General features: G+C 40.7%; 1 protein-coding gene across 1 annotated transcript in view; it reads right to left on the bottom strand.

Moving 5' to 3' along the window:
- The window catches only part of SLC28A1 (solute carrier family 28 member 1), a 62,661-nt gene that overhangs the window by 9,603 nt on the left and 33,679 nt on the right, over positions 1-19,379 (bottom strand). The window contains exons 9-12 of the mRNA XM_007479225.2: positions 11,184-11,264; positions 6,423-6,503; positions 3,113-3,238; positions 906-1,036 (exon numbers count right to left, since the gene is read on the bottom strand). Coding sequence (XP_007479287.2) covers positions 906-1,036; positions 3,113-3,238; positions 6,423-6,503; positions 11,184-11,264 — 419 coding nt within the window. The remainder of the gene's footprint in view (positions 1-905; positions 1,037-3,112; positions 3,239-6,422; positions 6,504-11,183; positions 11,265-19,379) is intronic.

Genomic DNA, 19,379 nt, shown 5'->3' with positions numbered 1-19,379 from the left:
ATAGCTGTACTATCTATCTTAGGGGCAGCTAGGTGCTACAGTGAATAGGACAGCAGGACCTGGAGCCAGGAAGACTCATCTTCCTGAGTTCAAATCTGGTCTCAGACACTGAATAACTGTGTGACCCTGGGTTATTCACTTAATCCAGTTTGCCTCAGTTTTATCATATGTAAAATGAACTGGAAAGGGAAATGGAAAACCACTCCAGTATCTTTCCTAAGAAAACCCCAAATGGAGTCTCAGAGAATCAATCAGGTATGACCAAAACAACTCAACAACAGATACCACTTATCTTCTCTTATAGAGTTGTTGTGTGACTCAGATAAGATCATGAGTATTATGAGATACCTCATAAACTGTGGAGAACTTTGTGAACGTCAGGTAGAACTATGATCACTGTCGTGGCATCGTAGGACTATAGACTTTGATCTGGAAGGGACTATTGAGATAAACCCCCTCATTTTACTGATGAGGAAAATAAGACCTAGAAAGGTTGTCAACTTACCCCAAGTCATCAAGGTACTAAGTTTCAGAGCCAGGATCCAAACTCAGATCCCACAATCCCAAGCTCAGGACTCTTTCCATTGACCCCTCTGCTCCCAAGGAGCCTCAGAAATGAGAATAAGAAATTAGACATATTGAAGAAATAGCCTGAAAATCATAGAAGCTTTTAGAGGGTGGGAATAAGACTACAGAAATAGAGAAAGGTTTTGAAAGAGAAACTTCAGCTAATAGGAGAGATAAAGAAGTGTTTCTGAGGTTAGTGAGAGGTGACAATAAGTCTCCGTGGAGCCCATTTTATCCTCATCATTTCATTCTTATCATTCCTATTTCTTCACTTCCTACTCCAGCACCTGAACCTCAACCCCTCAACACACACACACAGATGATCTCATCAAACTTACCCATAGGACAGTTTCACCCCCTCTTTATTCTGGAACTTGGATTTTTCCACTTCTGGGTAGACTAGTTTGGACAGGGCCAGAGCACAAGGGGCAGCCATCACAGAGGCAGCAATCAGAGATGCAGCATCAATCTATGAGGACCACAGTTTAGGATTAAAACTGTGATCCAGAGAAGAAGGAGGAGAAGGAGGAGGGAGATGAGGAGAAGGAAGGTGAAGAGAAGGGGGAGGAAGAGGGGGAGGAGGAGGGAGAAGAAGAGGGGGGAAGTGGAAGATGAGGAAGGGGAAGAGGAGGAGGAGAGGGAGGAAGGGGAGGAGGAGGAGGGAGAGGGAGAGGGAGAGGAAGAGAAGGAAGAGGAGGAGGAGGAGGGGGAGGACCAATCTTCTTCCTAGCCAGAGAGAACATTAGGAGCCCTAGGTTAATAATCATTGTCTTATTTGCCTTGATAATGGTCCATTTCTCACTTTGTAAATCAGTTCCAAAAGCTGGGTTCTTATCATTTTCCTTGATATCAAGCTCCCACCTTAGACCCCAATTGCAACAAATGAGCTCCAGTTTGGTCTCCTTGTCATAAGTCTGACTTACTGTACTGAACCCATTTCTTCAGCACTAGGTTTCCAACTTTTCACCAGGTCCTAGACTCTTGCCTTGAACCCCAGAACTCCTATACTTATAGCTGAGAACCTTCTGCCTATTGTGAGGCCCCTTATATCTCCCTGGTTTGACTCTGTCCCAACTCTAGTCCATCCTACACACTGCTGCCAAAGCAATTTTCCTTAAGTGCAGATAAGACCATATGACTCTCCAAGTCAATCAACCCCAGTTGTTGTTCAATCATGTCCAACTCTTTGTGACCCTATTTGAGGTTTCTTTGGCAAGGACACTAGAATGGTTTGCCATTTCCTCACTAGCTCATTTTACAGATGAAGAAACTGAGGTAAACAGGCTAAGTGATTTGTCCAGGGTCATACAGCTAGTAAGTGTTTGAGGTCAAACTTGAACTCAGGTCTTCCTGACTCCAAGCCCAGCACTCTATCCAGCACTACCTAGCTGCCCATAAATCAACTCCAGTGCTTCTTTATTGATTCTAGGATAAAATATAAAATTCCTCTGATTAGCTTTTAAATCCCTATACAATCTAACCCCATCTTATCTTTCCAGGCTGATTGAGCATTAAGGAAGGGAGTTGGCATGTACTAAACACTTTTTATAATTTTTTTTATTTGATCCCCTCATCAACTCTTCAAGATAGTCACTGTTATTATTCCCATTTAAGAGTTGGAGAAACTGAGTCAAGAAGAGTGACTTGTCCAAGATCACAAGGCTAATAAATGTCTATGGCTGGATTTGAACTCAGGTCCTCCTGACTCCAGGCCCATCCCTCTATACACTGCACCACCAACTATATTACTCTCCCTCCTGTACTCTGTAATCCAGGCAAATTTCTCTCTGTTTCTCACACACTACACTCCATCTCGTCTTTATTCTTTTGTACTAGCTTTTCTCCATCCCTTGAATGTACTCTTCTTATTTCTGTGATCTAGGACCTATTGTCAGAACCCAGAAATTTCCCACTTATACCTACTATTCCTATGGGTCTGTCTGATTTTTAAGTCCCCGCTGTACTCAGTCTGACCCATAACTACTTGCAGCTGAGCTGAGATTATAATATCCCAGAGCTGGCTTCCATTTGCATTTGCAAACATGGTTCTTTTCCCTGCTGGAAAGCTCAGCTATTCTCCAGCCTCGCTGGGCTGTTTGAAGTTTTAGAAATAAAGAATCTGGCTTTCCCAAGTCAACATAGGTTCAGATTTTTAAAAATAAAAATAAAGGTGCTAGAAACCACTTGGTGGCTGGGGGTAGGAATTAAGACAGAGGCTAAGAACAATATTTAAAAGAAGGGGGAAATTTGGCTAAATGAAAATCAATTTAAGAGACTCTGAGACTATTTCAGCAAAGCTTCTGGTAAGACACAGAAATTCAATCATGACAACTAGTCAGAGGACTTGAGACATCAGCTGTTGCATTTACAAGTACAGAGTCACATAATGGGTCCCTTGAGAAGACCCAGCTTGGTAGGACCTGCTCTAATTTGTACTCTACTGATAAAGTCTCTGAGAATCCAGGGTCACCTTTCCTCTGTGATTAGGCACCAGAACTGAAGTCTATTGGAAAGGCATGGTCAGGACTGAGTAGGTCAAGCTTACCCCAAAAGAAATGTAGGCACCCAACAAGCTGCCCGCGATGGTGGCATAACCTCCTGTCATAACAACGTGAATTTCAGAGAGTGTCATATCCTCAAGGTATGGCCGGATCAGTAGAGGAGATTCTGTCTACAAACCAGACAAAGACATTTTAACCTCCAGGAATTGGAGTAGACCACACTGAAGGGCACCAACCAGGGCTCTTGTGGTAAAGTAGGGAATCCGCACCCTGATAAGAAATATGGGACCTGCCTATATGGGTATTTGCATGTATAATAGGACTTGAGAGGAACGGCCTTCCTGAGGAGAGAAAATCTAAAGTACCATAAAGCAAGACATCTGAATCTTTCTCTGTACATCATAGACTACTTTGACAATCTGGATGAGCCAATGGATCCCTTCTCAGAATCATTTTTTAAATAATAAAAAGAAATACTCATTTTCACTTAAAAATCAGGGAAAACAAAAATATATTTTTTTCACATCCAAGTTCCTAAGTTCTCCTGAAATCTATCCACCAATCCTTTGGGGCTCTTTGGAACCCAAGTCTAGAACTCCTGTCCATAAAAGCACTGCAGTATCTGGATAGTGAATTATAGAAGCTATCATAGCAAAAGGAGAGTATCAGGAGACTGAGATGCTACAGGGATAAAAGGAGGGGGGGAAGACAAAAAGTATTGATTACTGTTTATGATGAAAAATCCCTTCTGTGACTCTTGTCATAGAGAGAGCCATCCTGGAAAAGGAGGAAAGGGAATGACTACCATTCCATGGAGACACATTAGAGGGCATTCAGGAAAAAGTGGCTATGAAACCAGCTTGGCTACACCAAAACAGGATAGGAGAGCCAGTAATTGTACAAGTTGTGCATTTCAGCAAGAGAATAATGAGTGAATAGAGAAAATAAGATCCCCCCTCCCCCCGGGAAAAAAACACTTTCCTTGTTTGGCCACTGTGGTATTTGGCCAGGCTTGCCTCTAGCTTCCATTTCTGAAGGAGTGTCTGGGGCCCCGTTGATCTTCAAAGACCTTTCTTTCAGACAAAGGACACTGACTTGTTGGCTCATCTTCTCCTAAAGAAATCTACCCTCACCTAGTTTATCTGTAATGGGAGACTGCTAATAAGGGCTCCGTCCTGAGAGCCTTTGCAGGGGTTCCATGTGGGGATGACTGTTGAACCTGCTTCTGGAAGTTTGAGGTGAGGTGGAATGGAAGGGCTTGGCTTGCCACTTCAGATCATATGAAGGTGGCTATTGTCTCAGTTTTCTACTTCCTTCACAGGAAGAAAAGAAAAGTCCTGTTGGTTGGCTGCTGAGTCAACCAAGCTCTCAGAACTGGGAGTGCATACAGAAGACACCAATGGAGAAACTCACTCTCTTTCCTTTGGGCTTACCTCAAGGAATGAATGTTGAGCTCTAGAGAACTGGCCGGTGAGAGGGAAGGGAGGGAGAATAGCAGACGTGTCTTTTGACAAATTCTGTGAGCTGTCAAGAGCATTCTATTTCTGCAAAGCCATTTTTATGGAGGGGATGATAGGGTATTTGGTGTGCCGGGCATTTTATGATTATTTATTACTAAGGCAACCTGATAGGGAAATAAGATATGGAGCCTGTGGTCTGTTTCCAGCAGCCCTCTCTCTGAGCTTTCATAGGATGGCACAGTACTTTCACCAGAGCTGCCCCCAACTCCATCTCTGTCTTCTGGTTCTTCAGATTGGGTAATCCCAGAATGGCCACCTGAGGGAGTCGGGAGTCTGGAGGACAGGAGGATCTCATCATTCCATTAGGAAATCACACCTGGTCCCCCAGTTCTGCCAAACACTACAGCCTACAAAGGGCATTATATTTCTAGAGACCCATTTTTATGGATTGGGGATGATAGAGTATTTGGGAATGCCAAGTCCTTTGTGAGGATTTATTACTGAGGTAACTAGGTTTTCTTTGGCAGTCACTTGGGTGATGTCTGACTTTGCTGCCAATGTCTTCTCAGTTGCCTCCGTCTCTAGCAGATCTGTCGATGGCAGCAATAAGATACTTAGAAGCCTACACTTTCCCAAGCCAGACATCACCCAATGGGCTAAGAAAAAAAAGCTCCCAAATTATGAATGGAGATTTTACCCAGGTTCCCTACTTGAATTCCTCCAATAAGGGGAGACAGAATGGCCTCTAGCCAGCATCTAACCATGACAGAACCTAGAACAAAACTCATCTCAAAAACAAAAGGGCCTGAGGATACCTGAAAGACTCTAAATTAGAGTATGGCATGGTATGGCATGGGAGTCTGGGGAAACCTATGAACATCTCATAATGATTTTGAAATGTATTAAATAAAATATATGGAATTGCAAAAGAAAATAATTACAGTAAAATAGTCATCAAATTATGTAAAAACAAGACCAAAAATAAATTCATGGACCCTAACCCCTACTAAGTGGAGAGTATTCTTAAAACCTCTCACTTGCTTTAGAAAATAAAGTCTAGATGTCATATTGGACCTATCTGTGAATCCTGGTCAGTATCTGTCCAAAGCAAATCTCATGGAAAGAATATGGAAGGCCCCAATTTCAATTTCAGACATATTATATAGGATAGAATATGACTTTACAATTTTTCATCTGTAGCAAGAAGTTGGTCTGGGACACACCCACCTTCCCTCCCCACCATATGTGGAGCTGAGCTACCCTGACCACTTCTGGTGACACCTATGTCCTGTGCAGGACACTTGACCTACAGAAGAGTACATGTGTCCTGGACCCTTCCAGTGGAGTGGTTCCCTTCAAAATGTGCACATTCAGTCAAAGGATACTGGTTGATCTCGTGTCCCACCCCCAGCCCCAGTCCTGGGTTGTGTCAAAAATGTCCAGAGATTGAATAGAAAGAGCTGCCCATTCAGTAGAAGAGATATTTGCTATCTCTATTCATGCCTCTTGGCCTGTTTATTTGGTTTTTTCCACCCAAAAAATGAAGAAATTGAACTAGATGGTTTCTCCAGTCCCTTCCATTTGTACCATTTTGAGTCTATAAGCTAACAGGAACCTGAGTCTTGAGATGGCCTAGGGGGGAAAAAAGAGCCTTTAGACAGTAAGAATTCTACAACTGACAATACTAGGAGGTCTCTTCTCCCAAAAGGACTCAGACAATGAGGCAGCCCTGTAAAAACAAACACCAAGAAGTAGAAGCTTTCTGGAAGAAAGGTCTGAAGGGTTCTTAGAATAAAGAGCTTTCAAGAATAAGAACCTAGTGAGTTTCTGAGAATGAGTCTGAGAACAAGAGCTGCTTGTCAGGAGAGAGACAAAGAAATTAGACAGCACTTACTTGACTCACAAAGATGTTTCCTGCCACGCTTAGGGTCTCTGTGGCTGTGGTTCCCATGGTGACCTGCATCAACCAGGAGATCTAGAAGGAACCAAGGTAATACATTAACTCAGCATAAAAAAAAAAACAACTCATTCTAACTTGTTTTCTTATAAGAGTCTCAGGAATAGAACTTTCCCAACCCTCTTTCTCTCAAAACAACAATGAAATATGATCTCTCTCTTCATTCTTTTCTTCCTCTCTCTTCCTTCTTTCCTTTCTTCCTTCTTTCTTCTCTCCAGATCCCCCCTCTCTCTGTTACTCTCTGTGTTTATCTTTCTTTCTTTCTTTTTCTTTCTTCCTTTCTTTTTTCTTTTTTTTTCCCATGTATTAAAGTGCTCTATCTCACCCAGGCTAGAAGGGTAAGGACCACTCAAGAACCCAATCCCATCATTAATTGACCCAGGAGTTTTGCCTTGTTCTATTTCAGACCTGGGTACCCCTTCTTATTCATTCTGGTGGCCCACAATATCCAAGGCTCATAATATTAGTACTCTGCTTAATGTGGACTTTCAATCGGTTTCACCTACTGAAGCTCAGAACTCCACCAGCATCACCCACCCCATTAGCAAGGATTTTAAGTGTGTATCACCATATCTGACAACATATTCACTTTCTGTGGTATCATTAACTACCTATATAACCTTAGATAAGTCACTTTTGCCCCCAAAGGCCCATGTCTCCATCTATAAAATTAGAGGGTTGAACCAGATCATCTCCATCTCCAATATTCTATGCCAACCACATTCTATGGATCTCCAACTTTGCCATATTGGTGATTAGTAGCCTAAAGTCTTCCAGCTAGATGGAATGGCTTTCTCAACCCAGGGACAGTTCAGGGACAATTCAAAAGAGGACAGTTTGGTGCAGTAGAAAGAGCAATGAATTTTAAACCAAAAGACTAGATTGAATCCCAGAACCTCAGACCTGGAAGGCCCTCAGAACCTACCTGGTCTAATCCCAAAATTCTGAAAAAGAATCCTGTCTGTAACATACCTAACTAGTGGTTGTCTAATCTTCTCTTTGTGGCAGATGAAAGCCCTTTGTCTGAATCTCTGCTTTGCGATTTATTATATGAAAATCTCAAGCAAGTCATTGATCCTTCCTTAGCCTCAATTTCTTCAACTATAAAAGATGAGTGGGTTGGACTAAATATTCTCCAAAGAGTCCTACAGCTCTGAATGCTCTGGACTCTGAATTGTTCCTCAGTAAAGTACAGTGGAAAGAACCCTACATAAGTGATCCAAAGATCTGAATTCCAGGACTGATTCTAGGACTCATTGTACGATCTTAGGGCAAATCATTTAACATCTCTGAGCCTCAGTTTCCTTACCTGCATAATGACAAAGTTGTGCTTGATTCAATTAAATGCACATGCATATCCATTGGGTACAGTGTGCTGTATAGGGGAATGTTGGATTTGGAGACAGGAGAAACTTGGGTACAAATATGAAATCTCACATTGATTGTGTGACTATAGATAGACAAGCCACTTAACTTCTCAAACTCTGTTTCCTCATCAGCAAAATGGAACTAGCAATAATTGGAGTGCTTATCTTACACAGTCGCTATGAGGATGAAAAGAGATCATGTGCTTAACAATGCTTTATCCAGATAATAACTAGCAGCAGTGGCAACAGTGTCTCTAAGATGATTTCTAGCTTCAAAATTCTACAATTCATGGTTCTATTATTCTCTGCCAGGCCTAGCAAATACTCCAAGGAATATGCTGAGACCTGGCCATGCTGAGGCAGCTATTCCAGGATCACTAATTGGTAGTGTTCCTTTTTCTTGGCCAAAAAAAGGTTCTTCTTTCTCTCCCCTAATAAAACCTCCTCTCTGCAGACTTTGATGTAGAGCGGTATCCTATACTAAGATCTGTGGAAAGGAAAACTGAAGCAAGTTTTGGACTTTCTGCCAGTCAGGTGGAACAAACAGCAGTTGGAATGTTAGAGAGAAGATATTGACAAGAATGACAGTTGGTGGGGGGAGGGGCAACTGGGAGTGGCGGTGGGTCTCTTGGCTCTCTCTCTTCCTGGCCTGGAAGGAACCTATCTCCCTGTCTCTGGATAGAAGTGCCTCTATTCCTGATTTTCCTAACTGTGTGCTCTACCTACATTCCTGTGATCGTGTCATCAAACAAAAGGACTCAAGGGAAGCAATTTGAACTATAAGGCTGGTCTTTAGGGGCATCAGCCCAAAGAGACAGGCCCAACCAGCTCTGAAGGTCAGAACCTTTTCTTCCTCTAGCTGTCTATTGCTAAGACTTTGAACCTAAGAAAATTAGCACAAATTAGCATAGACAGGAATAAAAGAAACCCCTCCACCAGGCTGCGAGGCCTGGCCTCAGCTCAAAAGCTGAGAGAGATTCAAACCCAATTTAGGGAAATCCAGATTCCCTCTTCCCTGATACCTCCCTAATCCAAACTTGTTATTAAAATTCATCTTTATTTAAATAACTACAGTCAGATAAGAGGACTGTCATTTCAGAGGGACATAAAGAGAGCTGAACCAAAGAACAGCCATTCAACCCTAAACAGTCCTTATTGGACCCCTGCTGGGTGACCTTGGTCTGAGGGAAGGCTTTTCCCTCAGAGGGGTCCATGCTTACCTGCTCTGGGGTATCTTCAACATCAATCAATAGAGAAGATGTCCCCTCAGGCTATCATAGGTGGCACATTTCTCAAGAATCCCAATTTTCAAATATAGCCTCTCAGCAGGGGGATCTCTCTCCTTTTACCTCACTGGCAGCCATATTCCCTCTCTCCCTTCAACTCCTCATTTCCCTGTTACAAAACCTTCAGTATCCCCTGTTCTTCAATCCCCTACATTTCCCTATAAATATTACAGATCTTTTTTTCCCAATGGAGGGCAGGTATTAGGAAAGGAGTCTGGGGTACCATCAGAGGCCTTTAGAAGAGCACCAAAACTCACAATTCTATGGTACTTCACACAAGCAGTCTTCAATAGGCATTTAAAAAATTTCTAATACTAAAGGAACTGTCCTAGGAGCTAGAAGTAGAAACACAAAACTAAAATATCTCTGCCCTCAAAGAACTCACATTCTATCAGAGGAGACAACATATGTGTATCTAAGCATATATAAAATTGGAGCATTTAGGTTGCACAGTGGATAGAACACTGGACTTGGAATTAGGAACACTCAGCTTTCTAAGTCCAAACCTGGCCTCAAACACTTAGTAGCTGTGCAACTCTAGGTAAGTCACCAAACCTTCTTTGCCTCAGTTTCCTCATCTGTAAAATGATTTGGAGAAGGAAATGACAAGCCACCTCAGTATCTGGCAAGAAAACTCCGAAAAATGGGATCACGAAGAGTTGAACCCAACTTAAAAACAGCTAAATGACAATAAATAAGCAGAACTAAAAAGAGACCTAACAAGGATGGGACAAGTCCCCCCAAACAGATTTTCCCCTCCCTCAGAAACTTTTCATAGAGGCATTGGGCAAACCACTTGGAAGCTACATGCACTCACCCTCTCACCTCTCATAAGACTGAGAAGCTTCTGCTTCAGAGAGGCAATAGTGTAACTTGTTGATCATAGGGCAGAAAAGTGGGAATCACCAAAGTAGGAGGGAAATTATTTCTTTTTTTTAGATATATTCATATGGTTTTTATTACTTTTGCTACCAATATTATACAACATGTTGATGGTTTTCCCTATATTAAATCATCCTTGCATTCCTGGTATAAATCCTGTTTGGTCACCTTGTGTCATATTGTTGTAGTCTCCTAGCTAGTATTTTGTTTAGGATTTTTACAACCATATTCATTAATAAGATTATCTATAATTTTTTCTCTGTTTTTGATTTTTCTGATTTAAGTATCAGCACCATATTTGCCTCATAAAAGGAGTTTGGTGAAACTCCTTCTTTACCTGTTGTTTCAAACAATTTATTTACACATACAAAGTCCAAACTAAAAATATGGATTGGACACAGATTCTGGAAGAGCTCAAAAAGGGCTTAAAAAACAATTAAGAGAGGCAGAAGAAAAGAGAAGAGAAATCAAATAATTTATTTAATATTGGAAACAGTTGATCTTTAAATGTTTGGTAGAATTCACTTGTAAATCCATGTGGCCCTGCTGCTTTTTTCTTAGGAAGTCCATTTATGGTTTGTTCAATTTCTTTTTCTAATTATGTTGTTTCAATTATTATGACTAATTTATGTTTTCTCCATTGTTAATGGACTCAGACAAGTCCTTTGCATTTTCTGCGTTTGCTATAGGGTGGCATAAATTCTGTCCTCCATTCAGTATGTTATCATGAATGCTTCTTATTTTATCAATATTTGTAGAGATTAGACACAACTTATATTCAGATATTTTCCTAGAGTACACTTTGGTTGTTATAATGAACCAGAAATAAAATAATATTTTAGGGTTAGTATTGCATCTAGCCTATGTGATTCCAGAGCTTGGGGCACTGGACCATGGACTATATGAAAATATTTGAATAATGCTCTGCTGAGTTCAAAAGACTGGGAGCTAACCAACCAATGCTTATAATGAATAATTCAGCAAAAACAAAATCCAAGTGACCTTGCCTGGTACATCTGCTCTCCTCAACATCTATGCTCATAGCCCTTGACTTCAAGAGGTTCCAACAGCTTTCCCCTGGATACTTTAAGCAGCCTACCAGTAACACCAGAGATCCTCTTGAGAACTAAACAGACTCTGATCCCTGAAAAGGAGGAACTCACCTTCAAGATCAGCCACTGCATGAGACCCATATAGTAGAGAATAGACATCACACAGCTAAAGAAGATGATGATTGGTAATACCTGTAAGCAAAGAATGAGAGTGAATGTCCAGGGGATAGTGCCCACTGCACAGCTCTGGAGCCCTGGGCAACTCTAGGAGGCAATTTCAGGATTGACATCTCAGAGGATCACATATTGGACATATAAAGGAGGGGGCTCTATTTATGATACATGGGTTGACACAACTTAGAAACAAACAAAAAAAAGTTTCTGAACCACATGACCCTTAATTCCATTTTTGTCATTGATGTCCAATATACTCCCATTCACCTGAATTCAAAACTTTGAAAAAATCTTTGGTTCCACCTCTTTCTCCTTCTTTAACTAATCAGTCACCAAACCCTATAAATTCTAATTGTCTCAGTCCTTGGTCTTTGGCTCTTTTGTCTCTACTGTCGTGATCCCAACGAACTCATCTACTTCCACAGCCTCAACTCTCTCCTTAGTGGATGACTCCAAGATTGACTTCTCCCCTGTTGATCTCTCTCTCCCATGATCCAATCCCAAAATCACTCTACAAGACATTTGGATGTCCATCTTTGACTCTTCCCTCTAATTTCCTCCTTATACCTAATCAGTCAACCACTGTGAAATCCTCCTTCAAAATTATGTCTCATGTCTGTCCCCTCCTAGTTAAGCTAATAAAGCCCTGGCACTTGGTACTCCACACCTGAATTAGTCTCCTAACTAATCTGTGTCCCCTAATCCATTTAATACATCACGATAAGAATACTACCATACTTGATACTTCAAGAATCTGTAATTTCATCAGTGTGAGTGCTCCACTACCACAGATTGTGCCCCCCAACTTTGTAGATGCTGTTGTTGTCAAAAAATTTATCACTGTCATTCAACTTGGTGATGAACCTTTCCAAATTTACCTAGATTAGACCTAGAAGGCATGTACTCTATCATCAAGTCCATATGAAAGGTTTTAGAGAGGACATGCCAGAGATTGTACTCTGCTGGCATACCCTTCAAAAACCCAAGGTTGCCTCTACACAACAAAGAGGCATTGGAGTAAGACTTTGTGAGGATCTGCCAGATTAATCTTCCTAATACCTATTTATTTAGGTCACTCCCTGGTTCAAAAATATACAACAGATAATCCCACCCCAACTCAGGATAAAGCTAAAATACTTGAAATACTGTCCAATATTTGGACAGACCTTCAAGGCCCTCTACAAGCTAACATCATCTTATTTATCCCACTTTTTCTCTAATTCTTAACTCAAACACTTTGTGTCTAATAATCCAAATTTATCTCCCACTCCCAGCCTTTGTTCATGCTATTTCCCCTACCTGGAATACCCTTCTTTCTTTTTTCTGCCCATCCTAATTCAACCCATCCTTCATGGCCCAGTCTGAGTCCCATGTAAAGGATAATTTAACTCTTCTGCAAAGGATAATTTAATTAAGAAATTTAGAATTCATTGTTTAGTGTCTCTTTATAGCTATATATCCTCTGCATGTAATCCCATTAGATAATCAATATTTTGGTGATAAAATGGAAAGCAATGATCCTGGTTATTAGTTGATTGAATAGTTTTGTGTGAGAATCAGTAATTAATAATCATATTGTGAGTAAAATAATAAGGACAACTCCCGACAGTACCTTGTGAAATATCTTTGCCAAGAGGAGTTTTGCACATGCCTTCGGCATTCTGGAATACATCCAGAGGTTTCTAAGGCTATAAAGTTAGTAATATCTCATTTTAGCCTTGAAGAAATCAGAATGGCCTTGGCTGTCTTTATATAATAATATATGGGCAGGTGGCTTGCAGAAGAGATAGTGCCCCTAGGAGGGTACCTTGCCCCCAAGAGGGTGCTCTGCCTCCAGAGGAAGACCTCCAGGAGAAAGCTCCCGCTTGGAAGAGAACCTCTAAACTGAATTTGTAGAATCTAGCTCTTTCACAGAAAGTATAAATGCCGGCTAGCTGATGAGCTCGGGGTTCCCCCCCAACGCTGAGGACTCTGTGGACCACTGATTCATGTGAATTACACATTCACAATAAAGGCAGTTCTGCTCAAAGTTTTCCAGTATTTCTCCTTTCTACTTCTAAGAAACGTTCCATGATTTCTCTGATCTACATTAATTCTATTAAGCCCTAGGCACTTCTTTCTGTGAGTTCTTCCTTAAGCATTTATTAAGCATCTTCTATGTGTCAGGTACAGTGCTGAGCACTTTATAAATATTATCTCATTTGACCTCACAGCCACCCTAGAAGGTGATATTATTATCCCCACTTTACAGTAGAGGAAACTGAGGCAGGCAGAAGTTGAGCAATTTGTCCAAGATCATCCCTCTAGTTAAGTGCCTGAGGCCAAGTCGCTTCTGCCTGACTCCAAGCCTAGTGCTCTGTCCACTGTACCACCTCGTTGTTTCTGAACGTCTCTGCCATTTAACTTTCCATTCACAAGGACTGGTGAAGAGAGAGATGGGGAATGCAATGAGTGAGACCAATATGTTGGGTTGGGCCAAAGGGTAAAGGGACCAGAGGGCCAGTCTGAAGAATCTAGACCTTTGCCTAGGCGCAATCCAGAGCAGTTTTGTTTTAGGAGGAAGAGATCTGGCCTGGGAAAATTAATGGTTTCAGAAGTGAGAATTGATTAGATAGGAGGGCGGAGACAGAGGGAAGAGGCAAAGGTGATAAGAGCCTGGAACCTTGGCAAAATGTCAGTGTCAGCATTAAAGAGAGAAAAAAGACTGACAGGCTATCTCATACCAAGCCTGAATCATATAAATAATACTTTGATAATACATGTGAATAATACTTTAACCCTGTCCTATATTAATGGGTAAACAAACAAAGATAAGGAGGCAGCACTAGAGGAAGCCTGAGGTGGAATTTAGGAAGATAAGGAACAAGCCTAGCTCTGATTGTGTGACCTTGGGTAAATCACTTCACTTCTATAAAATATAAGTTGGGCTAGAGCCAGCAGTGCCAAACTCAAATAGAAATGGGTCTCTGTGGACTTAGAAAATCATAAATTAGCATTATCTATGTCATGTTTTTATTTTTTTCATCAATACTTCCCAATTATATTTTTTTTAACCCTTACCTTCCATCTTGAAGTCAATACTGTGTATTGGCTCCAAGGCAGAAGAGTGGTAAGGGCTAGGCAATGGGGGTCAAATGACTTGCCCAGGGTCACAAAGCTGGGAAGTGTCTCTGAGGCCAGATTTGAACCTAGGACCTCCTGTCTCTGAGCTACCCAGCTGCCCCCTCCCAATTACATTTTAATCTGGTTCAGGCAGCCCTGGAGTTTGCAGGCTATGAGTTTGGCAGCTCTAAGGTCTGTTCCAGTTCTCAGATTCTCTGCCTATGGGTCCCTGGCTGCCCAGACCCTAAAGGAGAGGGCACAGACACGTCACATCAGGGATTAGGAATCTGAGAAGATCTCAAAGCTAAGTGGAGTGGTCTGGAAGAAGACTATAGATCTTTTCTACTTAGAAATAAGGCAACTTTACATGAGTAGATAGCATGGGAGAATGAGAGGTGCCTTTGGAATTTGGATCCCTGGGTTTGAATCCATGATGCACTACTTACTACCTATGTGACTTTGGGCAAGTCACTACCTCTTTGCATCTCCATTTCCCCATCTGTAAAATAAGGAAGCCGGGCTGTTCTCGTCTACTTATACCTCTGCTTCCCTCCTCCCTCTACACCCTGGGATCCAATGACACTGGCCTTTTTGCTGTCCCTTGAGCAAGACATCCCATCTCCACACTCTGGGCATTTTCACTGATTGTCCCAAACCTGGAATGCTCACCCTCCTAATCTCCATCTCCTGACTTCCATAACTTCCTTTAAGTCAGCTAAAATCCTGTCTTCTGCAAGAAGCTTTTCCTGATTCCCCCTTAATTATGTCTAATTTATCACATATATATGTGTGTATATATATAAATATATATATATATATATATATCTTGTTTGATGCTTGCATGTTGTAGTCCCCACTAGACTACGAACACCAGTTATCATTTGCCTTTTTTTTAATCCCCAGTACTTCAATAAATGATTGTTGAGGGGCAGCTAGGTAGTACAGTGGATTGAGCACTTAGTCTGAAGTTAGGAGGACCTGAGTTTAAATCTGACCTGATTATGTGACTGTGGACAAGTCATTTAACCCCAGTTGCTAAGAGTTCTAAGACCACATTTGAACCCAGGACCTCCCATCAGTAGGTCTGGTTCTCAATCCACTAAGCCACCCAGCTGCCCCCTTAAGATATATTTTCATAATTGTATTTCAATGTAATTGAAATAGAATTAAATTTCTTTCAATACAATTAGCTTCCTTTGTAATTCTGCTTGTAATCTATTTACACATTTCAACATTATTCTGTGGAGTCTATAGGCTTCACTGCAATGCCAAAGAGCTCAGTGACAATTTTTTTTTAAGTTGAGAATGCCTGGACTAGATCATCTCTTAGAACTTTAAATCTTGTGTTCATAAAACCAGCCTTTTCCCCTCCTCTGGGATTTAGGAAGAATATGCAGAGAACACCAAAAGAAAAAAAAATCCAAGTATCTTTTTTTTTTTTTCAGAAGCTCAGAGAGGGTTGGTCACATTAATAAATCTCTCAATACCACAACATTTAAGAACGTCCAAATATGATCTATAATCTAAGTCACAGGAAATGGACTTTGAATGAAGAATTGAAATAACACTGCACAGGGATATTTCTAGGTTCCCTCCCTTCCTAGAGGGAATTCAGCCAAGATTCTGCTCTGTAATCTGTTAGATCTTCCTTCTTCCTGAGCCCAAAACAATACAAATTCTTCCTTCTAACAACCGTAATCCCCAAACCCCAGCAAGGATGTACAGAGTGGAAGGCATCATAATTTGTTCCTTAATAGTCTCATTTTCCATTGGTGGCTCAATGTAAGAAGAAAAGTATTGATGGGAGAGAAAATCGATGCAACTGGAGGAAGGCAGCCAGGAATCATAAAACTGCAAGTCTTGGAAGGGGCCTGGAGCTCTGAAAGGTTCTATTTCTTACCTCTGCCTGTGGGAAAGCTCAAAGCCCTATAAAATTCAGCTCATCCTCCAAACTACTCCCTTCCTGATTCCCACAGTGGCTAAGGCCCAGATCCCAAATAATTACTTTGAATTTATTTAACAACATACATCTTATTTTCCTCCAGGAAAATGTAAGCTGTACTTATAGCAGGAATTCTTCACTCCATCTGTGTCCTTGACCCCTTTGGTCATGGGATGAAACCTACCAATGCTTTCTCAGAAATTAATGTTTTTAAATGCACAAAATAAACTGCACAGAATTATAAAGAAAACTAGTTGTGTCAAAATAGAGTAGTCAAAAAATATTTTTTAAAGATTTTTTAAACCCTCATCTTTTGTCTTAACATCATTTCTAAGACAGAAAAGTAGCAGGGGCTTGGCAATTAGGGTTTAGTGATTTGCCCAGTGTCACATAACTAGGAAATGTCTCTGGCCAAATTTGAACTAAGGTCTTCCTGACTCCAGGTCTGGGACTCTATCCATTGGGCTTTAGCTGCTCCTATCAAAATATTTTTAAAGCATTCATGGATTCCCTAAAATCTATCTGTTGGGGCACATGTAAAACCCAGTGGAATTGAGCATTGGCTATGGGGGGGGGGGACAGATTGGAGGAGGGGAGGGAAAGAACATGAATCATGTAACCATGGAAATTTTTTTTAATTAATCAATTTAAAAATTAATTAATTAAAATCTATCCATTGGCCCCAGGATAAGACTTACTCCCACTCTACAAGAACATAAGTTCATATGTTTTTCTTTTGTGTTTCTACTCCCAAAAGAAAAACATATGAATTTATCACTTATCACTTGCTTTTGTGGGTATATGATTTGGGGTTTTGGCTTTAAAAGATTGCTCTGTAGCAAAAATGAATAATATGGAAATAGGTATCAAGTGATAACCTTGATACAACCCAGTGGAATTGCTTGTAGGTTCTGGGAGAGGGAAGGGAAGAGAGGAGGAAGAGAAAATGAATCATGTAAACATGGAAAAATATTTTTAAATAAATAAATAAAAATTTAAAAAACAAATAAAGTGGATCTGATTGGGAAAAAAGAACCTAAGTTCACTTAAAAGGAATGTTTTGTTTTTATCTTTGATTTCCCGGCAGTTAGCTTAGTGTGTGGCATAAAGGAGGTGCTTAATAAATGCTTGTTTATAGAGGATTATTCGTCTAAAGCTAGAAGGAACCTCAGAGGTCATCTAGTTCAGCCCCTTCAGATAAGGAAACTGAGGCTGTGACTTGCCAGTCATATGACCTTAGAAGTGGGATTTGAACCCAGATTCTCAGACTCCAAAGCCTCTCCTTCCTTCCAGATTACAACACCTTCATTTCAATAGAGTCCAAGTCTCAAAACTTCTAGCCTAGTGCTCTTTCTACTAGGGCACATTGCCTCCTGCAATTTGTAAAATTTACAAATTTGTAAATTATAGGGCTTTAGAGCTGAAAGAAATCCTGAGGCTCAGTATAATCAAAGACCTTTATTTTCCCAATAAAGCCTAGAAAGATGGATTGCCCTTTGCTAAGACCCACAACGGGTTAGCAGCAGCTCCTTCTCTAGCAGAACGTTACCAAGGAAGCCATGCCCCCTGTCACTGGAGGTGATTAATGGGTTTCCTTGGTTTCCTTTATTTACCTACAACATTCTTACTGGAATCTCTCTGTGTCATATGAGCTCCTAGGAACCACTTTCCCCCGATGATAGCATCTCCTTAGGCATTGACACCTTCTCAGCTATGTCACCCCTGAACCCATCAACACAGCAATTGTCACCAGCAATATCCATTTTTAGCAACTTTCCACCACCTTCGGAGCCAGCAACAAGAGAGAATTGGCAAGTAAGTGTCCACAAGGGCCAGTCCTGGACCCAGAGTCCTTGGAGATCCTTACAAAGGGAGTATCTGAGAGAAGAGGCCAGCACCTCCCAGAGACTGTGTGCTGGTGAACCCCAGAGAAATGCCACAGAGTTTGGTTAATGACAAATCAACATCACTTATTACTCCTCCCTTGACCAAATGTCAGGTCTCAAAGTCCTGTCACCAACGAACAAGAGGTGGTTACAATGGATTACAAAGTATTTGACTTGGAATTCAAAGACTTAGATATAAGTCCCTCCTAAGACCCTAGCAATGAGACCCTGGGCGAGTCACCTAATCCCTATAAGCTTCAATTTCTTCATCTGGGATAATCACAGGGTCGATCATTCAAAATTGTTGTATGGCTCTAAAGTGACAGTGCATGTAGATAAGCTTTGCAAATCTTCAAGTATATTTCAATGGAAGCTATATCCATTTCGAGGCTAGGGGAAAATGTCATTTTTCTATTTGTTGTAGTTGATAACACCCTGGAGTAAAAGTCAAGAGACCTGGGTTCTAGCTCAAGCACTAACTACCTTTATTGTCTTAAATAATCTCTGGGCCTCCGTTTCTTCATCTATAAAATGAAAACTTCATTAATACATTGTCGATGGAGTTATAAATTGATCTAACCATTCTAGAGGGCAATTTGGAACTATGTCCAAAGGACTATAAAATTGTATATACCTTTTGATCCTATAATGCCACTACTGGGTCTGTATCCCAAAGAGATAAAAAATAAGAAAGGACCTACTTGTACAAAAATATTTATAGCAGCTCTTTTTGTATTGGCAAAGAATTGGAAGTTGACGGGATGGATGTCCATCAATTGGATAATGGATGAAGAAACTATGATATATGTTGTTGATGGAATACTATTGTGCTATAAGAAATGACAAGCAATATTAAACAGGACTTAAGTCCCTGTTGTACTAAGAATCATGTTAAAAAGGACCATGAGATCATAGATTTAGAATCGTCAGGTACGCAAAAGATCATTTTATCTAACTTCCCTCATATTACAGATGAAGAAACTGAGACCCAGCAATGGGAACAAATGTAAAAACATAGTGAATAATCCTTTAACAAGTTCTCAGATATAGTACATTCCACATTTGTTAGTAGAGAAGTAGAATTTTCTTGTGCATTCCTTTTTTCCAAATCAAAGACAAGGGAAGTGTGAAACACTTCACTGAGATAGCCAGAGAAACATTAATCTAAACCATTATTGTTTTATTTCTAAAATACTAAGTGTA

Source organism: Monodelphis domestica, chromosome 1, assembly GCF_027887165.1.
Source record: "Monodelphis domestica isolate mMonDom1 chromosome 1, mMonDom1.pri, whole genome shotgun sequence".
Classification (NCBI taxonomy): domain Eukaryota; kingdom Metazoa; phylum Chordata; class Mammalia; order Didelphimorphia; family Didelphidae; genus Monodelphis; species Monodelphis domestica.
This window is presented reverse-complemented; position numbering and strand designations above follow the sequence as displayed.